The 15,988-nt window shown below is 39.5% G+C and overlaps 1 protein-coding gene across 5 annotated transcripts in view; it reads left to right on the forward strand.

The window, feature by feature from the left end:
• Positions 1 to 15,988, forward strand: part of MYO3A (myosin IIIA) — a 176,919-nt gene that overhangs the window by 32,000 nt on the left and 128,931 nt on the right. For all 5 annotated transcript variants that reach the window (XR_013827377.1, XM_079915200.1, XM_079915197.1 and 2 more), the window contains exons 7-8: positions 9,646 to 9,722; positions 13,502 to 13,647. Coding sequence is in view for 4 of the 5 variants with exons in the window: in XM_079915200.1 (XP_079771326.1) it covers positions 9,646 to 9,722; positions 13,502 to 13,647 (223 nt within the window). In the remaining variant the exon portion in view is untranslated. The remainder of the gene's footprint in view (positions 1 to 9,645; positions 9,723 to 13,501; positions 13,648 to 15,988) is intronic.

A 15,988-nucleotide genomic window follows, 5' to 3' on the forward strand; every position in this document is an offset into this window, starting at 1 on the left:
GTCTTCTTCAGTCACACACAAAAAAGAACTTGATAAACCAGTAGCTCTGAGAAAGGCAACTTCCTGGGACACCCTCCAAAGTAATCCAGAGTAAAAATATACACCTAGGTAATAAATAAAGTGGCCTTTATTATGATATCTTTAGAAAGTAGTCATAATGTAGAAAGCCGACAAAACGGGAGCTTTGGTTTTATATTAATTAACTTAAAGACTTTACTGTCAGCAGCAATTAGAGAAGAGGGTCAGTTGCCTATTAAATGTGTCCCTGGTGTCTGATACTAAAATGCTATTATTTGCATATGAAAGGATGCTTATATTTCTGTTCTCCATGGTAAGAGGACATGGATTCGATTCACCTAGGATGGTTTAAGGTTTTCATATGAATTAAAACCCGAGGATGGAGGTTCGTACATAGTGGAGCTTCTCAAGGGCATAAGGAATACAGTGTACTGAGCCACCAGCTGCAGAGCCAAACTGAAGATCAGGGTCCTCAGTTTATGTTTAAATCAGATTTTCAGAGAATGCCACAGCTGGGAGGAAAGGAGTTTAGAATATATTTTTATTTGGATTTCTCTCCTCATAAAATGTGCAGTGGGCTCATTATTGGGTACTGGAGATCTGTACTCGGATGGCTGCCAGTCCTCTAAATGCTCAGATGGAACCCCACCATCTCACCCATTCCCGGGGATCTGCTTCATATCAAGAGTTTCTTGCCTTAGAAAAAAGTCCTCGGTATCTGTTTTGTGGCTCAAGCTAGAAATCTTAGCTTATCCTTGAGCTTTCCTCTGTCTTCACCGCCCACATCTACCATGCGTCACAAGGCTGTGTCTCTGTTATAAATTCCCAGGCTCCATCTTTATCTCTCTGCCCCGGTCCTCACCGTCATCTGTGACCTGGGCTCCTGCGGCCACACTTTACTAACCCCGCTGCAGCCGGTCTCATTCCTCTCCTTCCAGACCGTTCCCCGCACCGCAGCTCTGGCTCAGCTGACCCTGCCGCTCTCTCGCTCAGTATCTTGTCCGTGGTTAGTCAGCCCTCCTTGGGGAGGGCTGTGCGCCTTGTGATCCTGTCTGCTGGCCCAGAGTAAAGCACTGAATGATTAACACCTTTTTTTTGCCCCTTGGCGCACAGCAGGGACCGCCTCTTCCTATTACCTGTGAGCCAGGTCAACTTCTTTCAGCCTCTTAAATGTACCACCGTCTTTCTCAATCAGGGCTCTTAACACATGTGTCGGAGGAAGTTCTTCGAAATTGGTTAACATGCTCTTCTCTTGCTTATCCAAGAATGTGACCTTCACCCCGGTCTGCCAGAAGCATCTCTCTGTTTGGGGTGGGGGGGGGTTAAGATTTGTTCCAGAAGGAATGCAAGAAAATGACTGAGGTAATATTAAAAAATAGTAATGAGTAGCAAGACCCGGGTTATCTCTTGAGAAAGATCTGTCTAAATTGCTTTATCTTCTCTTTAGCTTATGAGAGGGAAATTCCAGGGATCCATCGTAGGGTTTTGCATAAGAGAGAACAGAAAGAAGAAGGAAACCCTTTCCAGTTCTCGGGTAATTGTGGAAAGGTGAAACAGAGAAAGAGGCGGGACAGTGAGATGAGCTTTTAAAAAGTGAAGGTGACAACGAGGGTGGAAAGGAACTCTTACCCTCACTCTTCCCACCACCATCATTCTGAGTCCCAGACAAAGTCCCTGCAGAGTCTGCGCCAGTCCAGACTGGTGTGATCACATCGTCCTGACGCAGAGGTGTAGAGTGATTAGGTACGGGAAGCACTCAAGCTAAGCTTCTCCAAACCCCTTACCCTCTGCTCCCATTAACCCCCCAATAACTGAAAATCTGTCTGGGGAGTTTCTAGAGGGGGCTGCTCAGGATGGGCGGTGAGGGGCAGAGCCCAGATCACCTGAGCCAGGTCTGAATAGGAGTCACAGCCAGACCTCAGAGCATTGTCAGCCCCAGCTGAAGCCACCCTGAGCCTTCGTCTGCCAGGAGGCCCTACACAGGTAGCCCTGCCTGCATGAGAAGAGGCCACAGGCTCACTGGATGCAGACCCCATCAGGAGGGCCAGGGGGCCCCTAGCACGCAGGCAGACAAAGGAACGTGGCCCCAGAGACCAGAGACCGACCACACCCGAGGACCCTCCCTCTTCTCCCCACCACAAGGTCTTATAAGCCATCCCTCATCCTGTACAGACAGTACCATCTTCAGGAGAGAAGAAGGAGGGGCTCCATCTGAGAGACGGAGCAAGCACTTTCATTCAAGACAGACTGAACTCTTTCTAAAAGGACTTACGCTTTCGATCTGACTAAGCTTTACTTCTCCCAGCCAGTGGGTAGGGACATAGGAGAGCCCATGATAGTTAGAGGCAAAATGAAGAAATCACAATGACAGTTCTCTTTATGTGTCTAAGATTTACGTCATTGAATTTTGTGACCGGTTACAAACATGATGCTTTCCCTGCATGGAAACCTCCCCTCACCCCTGCCCCCAGCTAACTTCTGTCTGCCTGGCTGAGAACTTCCCCAGCACCCTATCCTTTCTTTTTTAAAAAATTTGTATTTTATATTGGAGTACCGTTGATTAACAATGTTGTGTTAGTTTCAGGTGTACAGCAAAGTGATTCAGTTATACATATACATACATCTATTCTTTTTCAGATTCTTTTCTCATTTAGGTTATTACAGAATATTGAGCAGAGTTCCTTATACTGTACAGTAGGTCATTGTTGATTATTTATTTTAAATATGGCAGTGTGTGCATGTCAGTTCCAAACTCCCTAACTATCCTCCCCCTACCCTTCCCCCTGGTAACCGTAAGTTTGTTCTCTAAGTCTGTGAGTCTGTTTCTGTTTTGTAAACAAGTTCATTTGTATCATGTTTTTTTAGATTCCGCATATAAACGACATCATATGATATTTGTCTTTCTCTGTCTGACTTACTTCACTTAGTATGATCATCTCCAGGTCCATCCATGTTGCTGCAAATGACATTATTTCATTCTTTTTAATGGCTGAGTAATATTCCATTGTATATATGCACTCTGTCTTTTCTTTAGCCAAACAGTTATCACACTTGGTTGTAATCATGTGTTTAATCTGACTACCTTCGCTGCTAAGCTGTGAGCTTTGCGATGGCTCGGTCTCTGTCAGGCCTGTCACTCTGTCCCTGGAACCAAGCATGGCACTGGCACATCGGAAGTGCTCGATAAATACTCTCGAATGAGTGAGTGAACGGGAGGCAGGATTTTCCATGTAATTGTGTGACCTTGAGAAGGTCACTTAAAATCTCCAGGGACATCAAGTATGAAAAACAGTCTCTACCTCATACGGTTGATCACTGTGGAGAGTAAATGGGATGATACAGGTGAGCTACGTAGTATAATTATTGACACTTTATAATTTAAAAAATCTGAGCTATTATCATGAAGTGATACTGTCACCTCGCCCCAGCTCAGTGTTGTATGCATAGTAGGTACTTGATAAATAGTAAATAAATACTTCATTTAAATATTGATAGTTGCTAAATATTGAAAATCTGAGTTCCCCAAATAGGTGCTTCTTTCTGTTTAAAAAAATAATAGCCCTTTGCTAGAGTCAACTGGATATTAACTTTAAATATCAAGCTATTTAATTACACTAAAAGTAAGATTCAGTTTGCTAATGCTAGTTATGAGTAGAGCCTTTAAGAAAACCTTTTGTTTTCTTGTTAAGTGGGCTAGGCTTTTACAGAAAACCACCGGCCACCTCAGAGAATAAAAAGACAAGTGAGCTTGCAGATATTATAAATGAAATACATTAGCAGTCACTGGTGTATGATCAATCAATAAATAACACAACCTCCCAGGAGATAAACCCCTTTAGGCAAGTCAACTAACGTCTGAAAAAGCAGTCCGCATTTGGAATAGAAAATGAAAGAGAGACTAAATTTAAAGGGCAGTACTCCGTTCTCATTTCTACAGATTTCTCTCTGGGGATCTTCATTTCTAATAGAATAGTTAACATTTCAATACCAAAGTACAGAATGTACTTCTTGTGACTTATTTAGACATCGTTCTTATGACAGACTATTTTATGGCTTTCAGTCTCTTATTACCCACATGCTCAATTTTAGACCAAATCCCCAATGAATAATGGAGGTCAAAGAGAAGTTGTGACTTATTTATTAATAACCCACTTTTGTAGCATCCAGTGAGGCAGGCACACCTGAATTTAAAAACTATGAAGTTCCCTTCATTCCTTCCTTTCTTCCAGAATAATTCAGAACAAAAGGCATTTGGTGGGCCCGAGAAAGCATGGGAGTCGGGGTGCAGCTCAGCAAATGGTTTGGACCTGAAAGGGGTGAGGAAGGTGTCCACGCTGGGAGGGGAGGGGCAGTGGTGGCTCGGCTTGGGGTGTTGAGTCCCCGAGGAGGGGACAAAGAGAGCATTTGTCTAGGGGGATGGTGGTGACCCCAGTCAGGTTGTCAGAGCCTGAGCTGGATAAGTGCATCTGCATAGGGGTCAAAATGGAGACAAGGGGTTGGTTACATAAAGGGGGCTTGATACCATCTGGAAATATCCTGAGGACAATGGGAGCCAGGTTTCTTACTGTTAGAGATGAGAATTACAAATGTGGAAGGGAGAAAACTGAACCCCATGATGTTGGAGTGGAATTGGAGGTGTCAGTGTGAACTCATGGTTTTCAATATGTAGAGAGAGGCATATGAAAAGAAATGTAATGTGATACGTGTGTGTGTGTGTGTGTGTGTGTGTGTGTGTGTGTGTGTGTGTGTACAGGTTGTCTGGCTATGTCCACTAAGAGAACTTGCAAGCTTGATGCCCCAAGAGCAAGCACATCAAACACCTAGCTCTCAGTTTTTAAATATAATTCTCCACTAATAGTAAGCAGGCATTCTTGGAGAAAAGCTGATTTTTAAGGCTATACAAGATAAGCCTGGAACTTAATGTGCCAAAAAGTGAGGAACTGCCCAAAGAATGATGGAGGCAATGTCAAAAGGACACAGAAGCCAAATTGAAGTGATTCTCACTGACCAAATCTGGGACAGTTTGAGCATCAAAATAATGATAATAATGATGGTAACAATGATGTCCATTGAATAAAGTAGAAATCCATTAATTCATACTTTCGTACTTACACACACAAATAGATGAATGGGAAAAAAGCTAAAGCTTTTCTTTATAGAAGAATGCCAGCTAATGAATATAGAAGGAATAATGAAAGTTTAAAAATTATCTTTTGGCAACCATCATAGTAATAATTCATCCAAAAACTTCAATAGATGCTGAACTAGTGGGTTAAGTTTTGATTAAAAATAGGATATTTAGATAGTCTCAAAAAGCTCTGCATAAAATACTTAATTACAAAAGAGAAGGAGAAACTTTATAGGCGAGAAGCCTGGCAGACACAGACTTAATCAAGTAAGCAAAGTGAATACAACTACTGATGTGACAACTGGAAATCACATACCACCTGATAGGATACAAGGAGAAGACTTCCCTTCCATGATATTCCTGCCAAAAATATAATCTTGAGGGAATATCTGACAAATCCAAGTTCGGAAACATTCTACAAAATAACTAGCCTGAAACTCTAAAAAAAATATCAAGGTCATGAAGTTCAAGGAAATATTAAGGAACTCCTCCAGATTGAAGGAGACCAAAGAGACATGACAACTAAACACACCACGTGATCCTGGATTGGATCCTTTCATTGTTAAGTATATTTGGGACAATTGATGACTTTTTTTTTTAACAAATATTTCTTTATTTTTAAAATTTTATTTTATTTTATTTAAAAAACTTATTTTATGCTCTGTTGGGTCTTCGTTGCTGCACACGGGCTTTCTGTAGTTGTGGCGAGCGGGGTCTACTCTTTGTTATGGTGCACAGGTTTCTCATTGTGGTGGCTTCTCTTGTTGCAGAGCACGGGCTTCAGGCGCGTGTGCTTCAGTAGTTGCGGCACACGGGCTCAGTAGTTGTGGCTCGCAGGCTCTAGAGCGCAGGCTCAGTAGTTGCGGCGCACGTGCTTAGTTGCTCTGTGGCATGTGGGATCTTCCTGGACCAGAGCTTGAACCCGTGTCCCCTGTATTGGCAGGCAGATTCTTAACCACTGCACCACCAGGGAAGCCCGTCCTGTTGCCTTTTAAAGTAATTTAAGTCAGTCATTCTTGAGAGAATTTTGCATTTTTCTACCTTCTTAGCTAATTTTCTTGTGGGAATTTATGTTAAGTAAAAGTGCCATTTGTCCTCAGGAAACTCATTTTTCTCTCCAGCTAAAGTTTACTAACCTGAAAATGAGCACGTTAGATGTTACGACCATTAAGTTGCCTTCTAGTTCTGAAGTAGTTGGTTGTGTTGGGAAAATGATCTTCAGAGTTAACAGTCACTGCAGAAGCATTCAACAGACATTCGGTCAAGACCTTCCTCTGTTACTCTTTCATAGGTGTGTGTCCTGTTTTTAATGTGATAATTATCCAGTATTCTCAGACTCAAGGGTTTCTTATTCTACCTACTTGCATTTTTCCTTTTTCACTTATTTTGAGACTTTTTGTTTTTCCTTCTTCACATTCTGGGCTGAATTTTTCTTGTTTCCATTCAGTTTACAGGAGCCAGGTGTAAAACAGTCTTTCTGCAGGATCCCAAAGGACTCTAAATATGTGAGACCCCATTAGCATTGTAATTCATTATCCCAGATATCATTGATGTGCAGAAGTATCCATAACTTGTTATGAAATAGTCATAATAGTTATTATTTTAGTATCATCCTTTAAAATTATCTTTATACATTTCATAATGTGTATATTACTATACTAGGAAATATGTAGAAAATAGTCTGTATCTATATCGAGTATGCTTGCTCAGAAGTTTCTTCTTGTTTGGAATGTGTGATCAAGAAGTTTGGAGGCCAAACTTTTGCTTTAAAAAATTCTTAATTCGTATTAATATAAAACCTAATAACTCTTAGACTTTGTAAAATCATTATTATTGACCATTACCCTTGTTAGTTTGCTCCTTTATATGTAAAATTATTAGGTTCTTGTATCAGTCAGAGTTCCTTGATTGTAAGCAACAGAAACTTAACTCTGACCAACTTAGGCAATGCTATGGAAAATGGCACTGAGTGGCCTACAAAGCCAAGGGAGAAGCTGGGCAATCCAGCCTCCTAGGAAGGGGCTCTGGCATCCCTGGACCTCCAGAGCAGCATCACCTGGGCTAATCCTTAGATCCTCAACACTGGATGACTCACCCTAGTCGCTGTAGTCTAGTCACCCTAGTGTCTCCAGGTCAAGATTCACATTTCCAAGAAGTCTGAATGGTCTATCTTGGGTCCTGTGCCACACCCTAAGACACTCTTCTTATCCTCCTTCCCAATATATTTCCTGTGGAGTATGGAGGGATGGTCCTTTCCTGACATCCATATCTATAATTTCAGACGCCAGGGCATGACTGCTTGCTGAAAAATGCCAATTCTAGTGATATCATATTTTCTTTATCTTCAGAAAGAAGAAAAATGTATCAAATGATTAGTCTAAAGTGTCACTTTCTTACCAAAAACTTTCGATATTTTACTCAGTTGTGATTTTTTCTACCCCCTTTACATTTTGCTTAAATGATGTTTGAATTCTTAAACTACCTTTATGAAATTGAAACAAAAATGTTCACCAAGGGTCAAATATAATTTTCAATTTTTTCATAAATAATTATAAGCCCTTAGAATAAATTTTAGTAGATTTATAATCAATTTTAAGTTAAATTTGTTTTAAAATCTATTTACTTTTCCTACTTATATAAATAAATTACTGTACTCTGATACTATAAAAGTTAAGCTTAATCATTCCTCCCTTTAATTCATAGGAAAAGACAAGATAAAATGTTTAGATTTATACTTAATTTTTCTGAAAGGTGAAATACCTGGAGTAGAGATAGAGGTAGAGGATGCGTTTGGGAGAAATGTGCGTTAAATGTTTACTCCCTTTCTTCAGATCATGTGTTAGAAAATATTCAAGGGAGAACCTTCAATCACAGATTAGATAATTTCCTTTGAATTTCAAAACTGATTTCATGAGGATATTTTTTTCTGTCAAATGATAAGCTTTTTTAAAGGCAAAATGTGAAGCCCGTAGATGAAGATTCCACTTAGGACAAGATTAATACATTAGTGGAGGAGCTCCTTGAGGGACGAAATTAATATGGAACCAAAACATACTGCCTAGCCCTCTGCTCAAGTATGTTTCCACCAGTGAGATGCCCTTTTGGCTGAATATGGCCTTTGAATTTCATGACAAAGTATCATCTTGGAGGAATCATCTTGAGGGAATCAAATATATCCAATTTTAAACCTCAATTAGTGCCTTTGTTCTACTTGGCCGATAAGGTAAACAGCTAGAGCCTAAAACAAATGTGACGCCGGGAGGTACTCTTCAAAACAGGGACATCAGGGAGTTCAAGTCCACGACTTGGGGATAACCCGTCAAGTCCAGAGCAGGTCAAGGGAAGCAGCACCGTGCAGCCAGAGGAGCAGAGTAGGAAATGGGAGGAGGGAGACTGTGCTCTGGATTGTCCTGAGTCCCTTATGATTGTATCTGACCAGGTGGAATTAATGAGATGGCATGATTGAAATATTTGGTTATGCCTTTTCATTGTAATCCTTCTGTGTATAACTCTCTAAAGGAAAAGAACTGATTCTGTTGGTGGTGTTGGTTTACATAGATGTAGTTAATTTGAAATTTCCGGGCAGGTGTGATTTGTCCCAAGTTGACTGATGGAAAATAATTTTATTCACATTCACAAGTCACCTACTATGTGCATACCACGATATAAAACATTCTCAAATTCACCAGAATTTAGTCGTGCAGAGAGGGAGGTGGGAGTGGAGAGAGCCTACCATTCAAATCATCACTACGTGCCAAAATATGCAATACAGGCAAGCAGTTTAAAATCTAGAAGGTCGGGCTTCCCTGGTGGCGCAGTGGTTGAGAGTCCACCTGCCCATGCAGGGGACACGGGTTCGTGCCCCGGTCCGGGAAGATCCCACATGCCGCGGAGCGGCCGGGCCCGTGGCCCATGGCCCGGGCCCATGGCCGCTGAGCCTGCTCGTCCGGAGGCTGTGCTCCGCAACGGGAGAGGCCACAGCAGTGAGAGGCCCGCGTACCACAAAACAAACAAACAAACAAAAAAATCTAGAAGGTCAAAAGATACAGAGGTTAGTATGACGAGGAGCAGATTAAGTCAGCAAGGGGGCGCTAGAACTTGGAATGGGGCTTTAAGCCTGGGTACGTCTGGATATGAGAAGTAGAAAATAGGAGGACCATTGTGTATCTTGGCTATGTAGACACCCTGACTTAGGATACTTTAAGGTGAAGTTCAAGTCCAATGTCTTGAACTTCAATCTGTTTTATATATAGTAGTTGGTATCTGCTAATCCCAATCCCATTTTACAGATCTTTAAATTAACTAAGTGTGGGGAAAAGTTTGTGTTTGATCAGAGCTCACAATATGTGGAATCAAAAGAACTAGGGTTTGAGTCCTGATTCTATCCAAACTGTAAGGGAACAGAATTTTAATATTAGTTTGTAAGCAAATTTATTACAGTTGGAATCTCCTTACCTGAGTAATGAATGCAAGAAGTAAGTCTCGTCTCTTCCTTCCAGGCGTGTCTGCACAGCTCACCAGCACCTGGCACCGTCGGAATACATCCGTAGGAACGCCCTTTTGGATGGCTCCTGAGGTCGGTTAGAGTTTTGAGGGATGCAAATGTAACATTTGATCCTTTCTGAGTTTCCTTTCTATGCATACTCTAGCTCCATATGTGTTTTTGGAATATACTAGAAGAAAATGTCAGTTGTGTTGTTTTTATGTGACATAGTTTCATGTGTGACGAGGGACATGGGAGATAATAGATGGCCTGTGAGCAAATATGTGAATAAATGAGAGATTGAATGAATGAGTCACAAGAGGTAAAGAGAAACTACAGTTGAACAACACAGGTTTGAACTGCGGGTTTGCTTATATGCAAATTTTTCAATAAATATAGTAGCTGTATTTTCATTTTACAGATTGTTTTCTTTTTTTATTGAAGTATAGTTGATTTACAGCGTTGTGTTAGTTTCTGCTGTACAGCAAAGTGATTTAGTTATACATGTATATGTTCTTTTTCCTATTCTTTTTCATTTTAGGTTATTACAAGATATTAAATATAGTGCCCTGTGCCATACAGTAGGACCTTGTTGTTTATCTGTTTTTATATAGTAGTTGGTATCTGCTAATCTCAATCCCATTTTACAGATCTTTAAATTAACTAAGTGTGGGGCAAAGTTTGTGTTTGATCAGAGCTCACAATATGTGGAATCAAAAGAACTAGGGTTTGAGTCCTGATTCTATCCAAACTGTGTCAGCTTCCTGACCTTGGGTGAGTCATTTATCAGTTCCTCTGTTTTTGAGGCAGAGATAACAGTACATGGATTTTCGACTGCTCGGGGGGAGGGGAGGGGTTGGAACCCCTAACCCTGTATTGCTCAAGGGTCAGCTGTACTTGCAGCCTTAATTTTTCATTAAATATACTTTTAATTGCTTAGCATGCGTCTCTCTTAATGATGTTTAGATTTTGTTTTTAACTTGGATAGAAATACAAAAATGCCTGTCTTTGTTTAAGATCAGAGTCAGGCCTATTAGCCTGTGTTGATAGCAGCTTCCCATGTTGAGTCACTCTGCTTAGGCCACATTGCACTTCAGGAGATTCTTTTCACCATCATCTTTGGGAAGTTGTAGAGAAACTGCTAAAATAGTGGAGGAAAAATGTTTTCTAGAGTCACATCTTTTCTCCACAGTCACTGTTAATGCCTTTAATCCTTTTAATTATGTTCATCAGCAGAGAACATACGTTTGAAAGCTTTCTGTGCAACCTTTGGGAAAAGCTCTGCTATTTACCTACAACTCTAGCGAGTGAAGGGAGGAGAAGTAATTCAAATACTACATTAATATTGCAAAATCGTAGAATTAAATTTGCTTGAGGATTAAATCGTGGTGTACTGTTCCTACTTTAATACTAATTCAATTACTACTCGCAAAAAAAAAGTTAAAATGTAAGCGTAATGTAAAATACGGAGAAAGGATAAGTTAGCTTAAGAAACTTTAAAAAATTCCAATGGATTCAAAAATCTTTTGAACAGGGAGAACATCTTAGAATAAAAGTAGAAAGTATAGTTATATAAGCAAAAACAAAATTGAATAAGAGTATCTCAAATAAAAATGCTAAAAAAAATTGAGTAAGAGAATCTCAAGTGAGAGTTTCTTCAGTTTGTTCTGATATATCACTGTTGTTTTAAAAGCTTGTGAAAAATTTTCAAAGTGAAAAATTAATAAAATTTAGCTATAATACCAAGCTTTGCATCTTACCCACATATATGATTAATTACTATAAAAATACTATAATATATAAAACTAAATGTTTAATATTAAATAATTAATCATCTAGCTTTATATTTTTCATATGTTAATTTATAGCAACAAAGCCAGTATTATATTTTAAGTATGCCATTTATTAAAAATAATTTTGATTAGTAGATCTTGGAACCAGTATATGAGGAAAAGGAAATATTTTGATCTATCTAAAATTGAATTACCAGAATAATAAATAACTTAATAATTAAAATTTATACTTCTTACTATGCAATTACTAGACAGGCATTTTACTGATAAGTCATTATTTATTATTAATAAGCCTACTGTAGCACAAATAGGGTTTGAAAGTTGTTTCCTGCTCGGCAAACCACTGGATATTATCTAAAAGAGAAAGGTTCACTGTGGTCTTTTCAAACTGTCATATAAATATATGTTCAAGATTTTGTGCATATTATCTGCATCTCCCTGTAATAAGCATTTTCCAACTTTTGAATGGCAATATTTCAATAAATTTCCACTTACCTAGAATTGTTGAAGAATGTCAAATTGCTATGAATTAGAAAACAGTAAGGTAAACAAAATTGTTCAAATTGATTACCAGTTGAAAAGTGAAATTCTTGATTTGACATTTTTTCAGTTAAATTCTAGACCAAAGGTAGCATTTGTTGGTTACGTAAAGCCATCCTTCCCAAACTAGAGTATGTGTGTTTCACAGTGAAGGGGACAGGAGAGACAGTAGCTGTGCTGGGTGACCATGTAACTTACTGTCCAAGCCAGGACACTTTGGAGAGTGAAAGGGGATGGTATTTATAATGACTCTAGGGAAGCGAGCATAAACCTAGAACATCATGAGCAAATTGGGGCATAAATTCATCCTCTGTGCCAACACAGGGTTTTTTTTAATGTGTTAAGCTTGATGTTAAGTAGAGTCAGAAAGATGAACTACATTCCAGACAGGACCTTAGATTCCTTTCATTTTGCATATCATTTCATAGTACTGTAGTTAAATGATAAAACTCTAACCTGCCATCATCCCCAAATCATTTTTTGTCTTGTGAGTTGGCATTCACAAAATATAAAACTTTTTAAAATATAAAAAATAGTTTTAAAAATTTAAAGTTGAATTTTCTTTTTGTTATCACTGATGTTACAATTATTATTTGCAGCCTGTCTGTATTTATACTTACACATTTAGAAATAAATTGTGAAGTAACTGTGTAATAATTCTTCTATGTTAACACTATTTCATGATACTGCAAAAAAGATTCCCCCCTTTTTATTCTTGTCTCTTAGTGACATCCTTTGATTAGTGGCATTTTTAAAAAGCTGGTTGTAGCTTTACTATTTAGTGTGCTCCCAGATAACTGCTGATAAAGCCTTACCAATGTTTATTTTTATCCAGTTTATTTTCCTCTTATTAATGGCATAAGCCTTTTTGCATTTCTCCACACTTGTCTCATTCCTGCCTTCTAGTTGTCAGAAAAGATTGAGACCATTTGACTAGACTGCTGTCAAGCTTATTGTCGCGGGCCTCTCACGTTGCAGAGCACAGGCTCCGGACGCGCAGGCTCAGCGGCCATGGCTCACGGGCCCAGCCGCTCCGTGGCATGTGGGATCTTCCTGGACCGGGGCACGAACCTGCGTCCCCTGCATTGGCAGGTGGACTCTCAACCACTGCGCCACCAGGGAAGCCCCCTTCCTTCGCTTTTTATTTGTTAAAGATGTAATCTTTATCTTTGCTGAGATGAATGACTCTGTTCACTCATCAAATGTTTATCAAGTGACTATCATTGCACAGGTGTTAGCTGTGTATTTGATTACATCCCTTCCCATGGGGGACACTGTTTCCGTCCCCTTTCTGTTTTGCATTTTCAAAAAGTTTTTTTCATAGGTTTCTCCTCATACTTGTAATCCTGCTAAGATATTCCCTGTTCTCAGAAGAAAACTACTGCTACTAATTATAATTTGAACTTTTACTCCCCTGTGTTACTGCCTTTGCTCGGAGCTCTCAAACCTCATCAGTTTGAACACTTACACATTGTTCTAAGCATTTTGCTACGTGCTTGTTAAAGTCACAAACTTCATTTTTCTTTCATTTTCTACTAGGTGATTGCATGTGAACAGCAGTTGGATACAACTTACGATGCCAGATGTGACACGTGGTCCCTGGGGATCACGGCCATCGAGCTTGGGGATGGAGATCCTCCACTGGCCGACCTCCATCCCATGAGAGCACTCTTCAAAATACCAAGGTCAGGGGGCTCTCACACTGGGTCTGTCTGTCTTCCTCTAGCCACTGAGTGCTCGTCAAGTTCCTCGTGGAAATACCCAGATATATTTCAGCAGGTTGGGAGCAGAGTGGCCTGGAATATCATGCTGCTGCTTCCGAGACACTCTTTTTGTTCCATAGTTTCATTTCCCTGGTCTAAGTCAAAGAGCTTTCTCTTGGTACTAAGTGTGTCTTTTTTTCTTTGGCAAGGATTTGCACTCAGAAAACAGCAGTTCCTGCCACGGTTGATCCATTCCCAGATTCATCAGGGAGGCTCCCTGGTCCACAGTCAGTGTAACAGTGATGTGCTTCATTTCACTCTATCAATCTAGTAATTTTTTTACTACTTGCTAATACTTCCCTTTGTTTAGAACTTTAAGATAATAGTATTAAGAAAGTTAGAAATAAAATTTATTGATAAAGTAATGATTTCAAATTTGTTAGTGTTTTGAATATATTAATATGAGACACTAAGAAGAATAATCTCTTTGGAGCCAGGAAGATGCTTTTCTATGGAGACCCCTCGCCTTCAATGTGTGTATTGACAGACTTTCCCCTGCTGATCTTATCACTAATTAAACACTGTTTTATATATGCTTTGGGTAGTTCCTAGATATTTCAGAAAACTGATGTGAAAAAAACTGCCTCTTTTTATTATGAATGTGTTGTCTTTTGAAGACTTTCTTAAGGATTTTGCTTGGTACCTTAATTTTAATGAAATGCACACAGAGAGGGCCTGTGGTGACAGGGGTCCAGGGCAGAGAAGGTAGTGTATGTTACAGTTTGTTACCACATTCTGCATTAAATAAATTGTGTGGTCCTAATGCCTATAGAACACTGAATAATATGTACAAAGCCCTGGTGGGGCGTGGTTCCGGTCCTAAAGAAATAATGCCAATATGACCTATTCATTTCCAGATAGATCTGTTTGGAATATTTCACATGTAGTTAAATTAGTATAGGACCAAAGCATTTGAATTTGTTTTTAACTTTACCTTGGAATTTTCTGTCCTGTCTATATGTTCTGAATTATAATACCTTAGAGATAGATCATCCTTTACATAACAATTTCAATGTATCTCTCAGGTCTTACTGTTTGTAAAATATATTGCTTACTTGGTAAGTGGGGAAGCAAGATTACAAAAAAGAGCAGAGGGACTTCCCTGGCGGCCCAGTGGTTAAGACTCACTCTGTGCTTCCACTGCAGGGGTCGCAGGTTCGATCCTTGGTTGGGGAACTAGGAACCCGCACGCGGCGCTGTGCAGCCAAAAAAAAAAAAGGCAGAAAACCTGCTCTTTACCAAGTCAGACGTTTCATTAAATTTGAGGAAAACAAACAAAAAAAATCTGTATATCCTAATTCCTACTGTCATTCAATATGTAAGATGAAGCACTATTCTTCCTGAGCCATTTAAATTATGGTCTAAATGACCATAGTTAGCCTAGTGTCACTGCTCTTGGTGATGGTACCACATGGAGGAAGGATGCTACTGTTGATACATATTGTACCTATGGGCAAGGTGCTTCTGGAAGCTGCACCATCTTAGTTATTTCTTATTACGTCTACCACCAGTATTTCTCTGAAATGGAATTCTGAGAATACTGACTGTAGAAATGAGAAAAAAAAGGGGGATCTGAAAAGCTACCCAGTTCTGAGTGTCCTAAAATCATCAAAACCTTGTTATACTCCAAGAAACCGATAAATCTCTTAGAAAGGAAAATTTCAGGAGAACAAGAAGCAAAGCAAGATTGTTGCAGAGAAGAATTACTTCTTTTAATGTGCAAATCAGCAATCTTCAGATAGTCCTAGGATTGTAAAATGAGCTTGAGGCGTGATCTAGGGTGGATGAGTAGCTGTACTTTTCTTTAATGAGCCTGTACAGACCGTACATTAATTTTGTTATAAGCTATTTAAGGACTAATGCAGAGCTGAAGACAAAGTATTTCCATCCCACTAATGAAAACAAGGAGCTGTTGGAATTAACATAAAGCAGCACTTCAGCAAATTCAACTGTCGTAGTTGATCAGTGTTGCTTGATTACAGTTAGATCAGCCTCATTTTCAGCTGATGTTCCTTTGTATTCATGAATATACCAAAAAAAGAAAAGATTCGTTTAGCTTAAAATGAAAGGAATTAATAACAGAATCTTCTAAGTGGCATTCAGAGCTTTACTGCTAATCATATTTTCTGGTTCCTTACTTGTGTAACCTTGTTTCTGGCCCTCTACCCAGTAACAACAGAACAAGTCGTAAAGGCATTCTACTATAAAGGCCCCTCTATACTGCAGTTTCCTCCATATTTCGAACACTTCTTTCAGGTCACCT

Source organism: Stenella coeruleoalba (assembly GCF_951394435.1).
Source record: "Stenella coeruleoalba genome assembly, chromosome: 2".
Taxonomy (NCBI): Eukaryota; Metazoa; Chordata; class Mammalia; order Artiodactyla; family Delphinidae; genus Stenella; species Stenella coeruleoalba.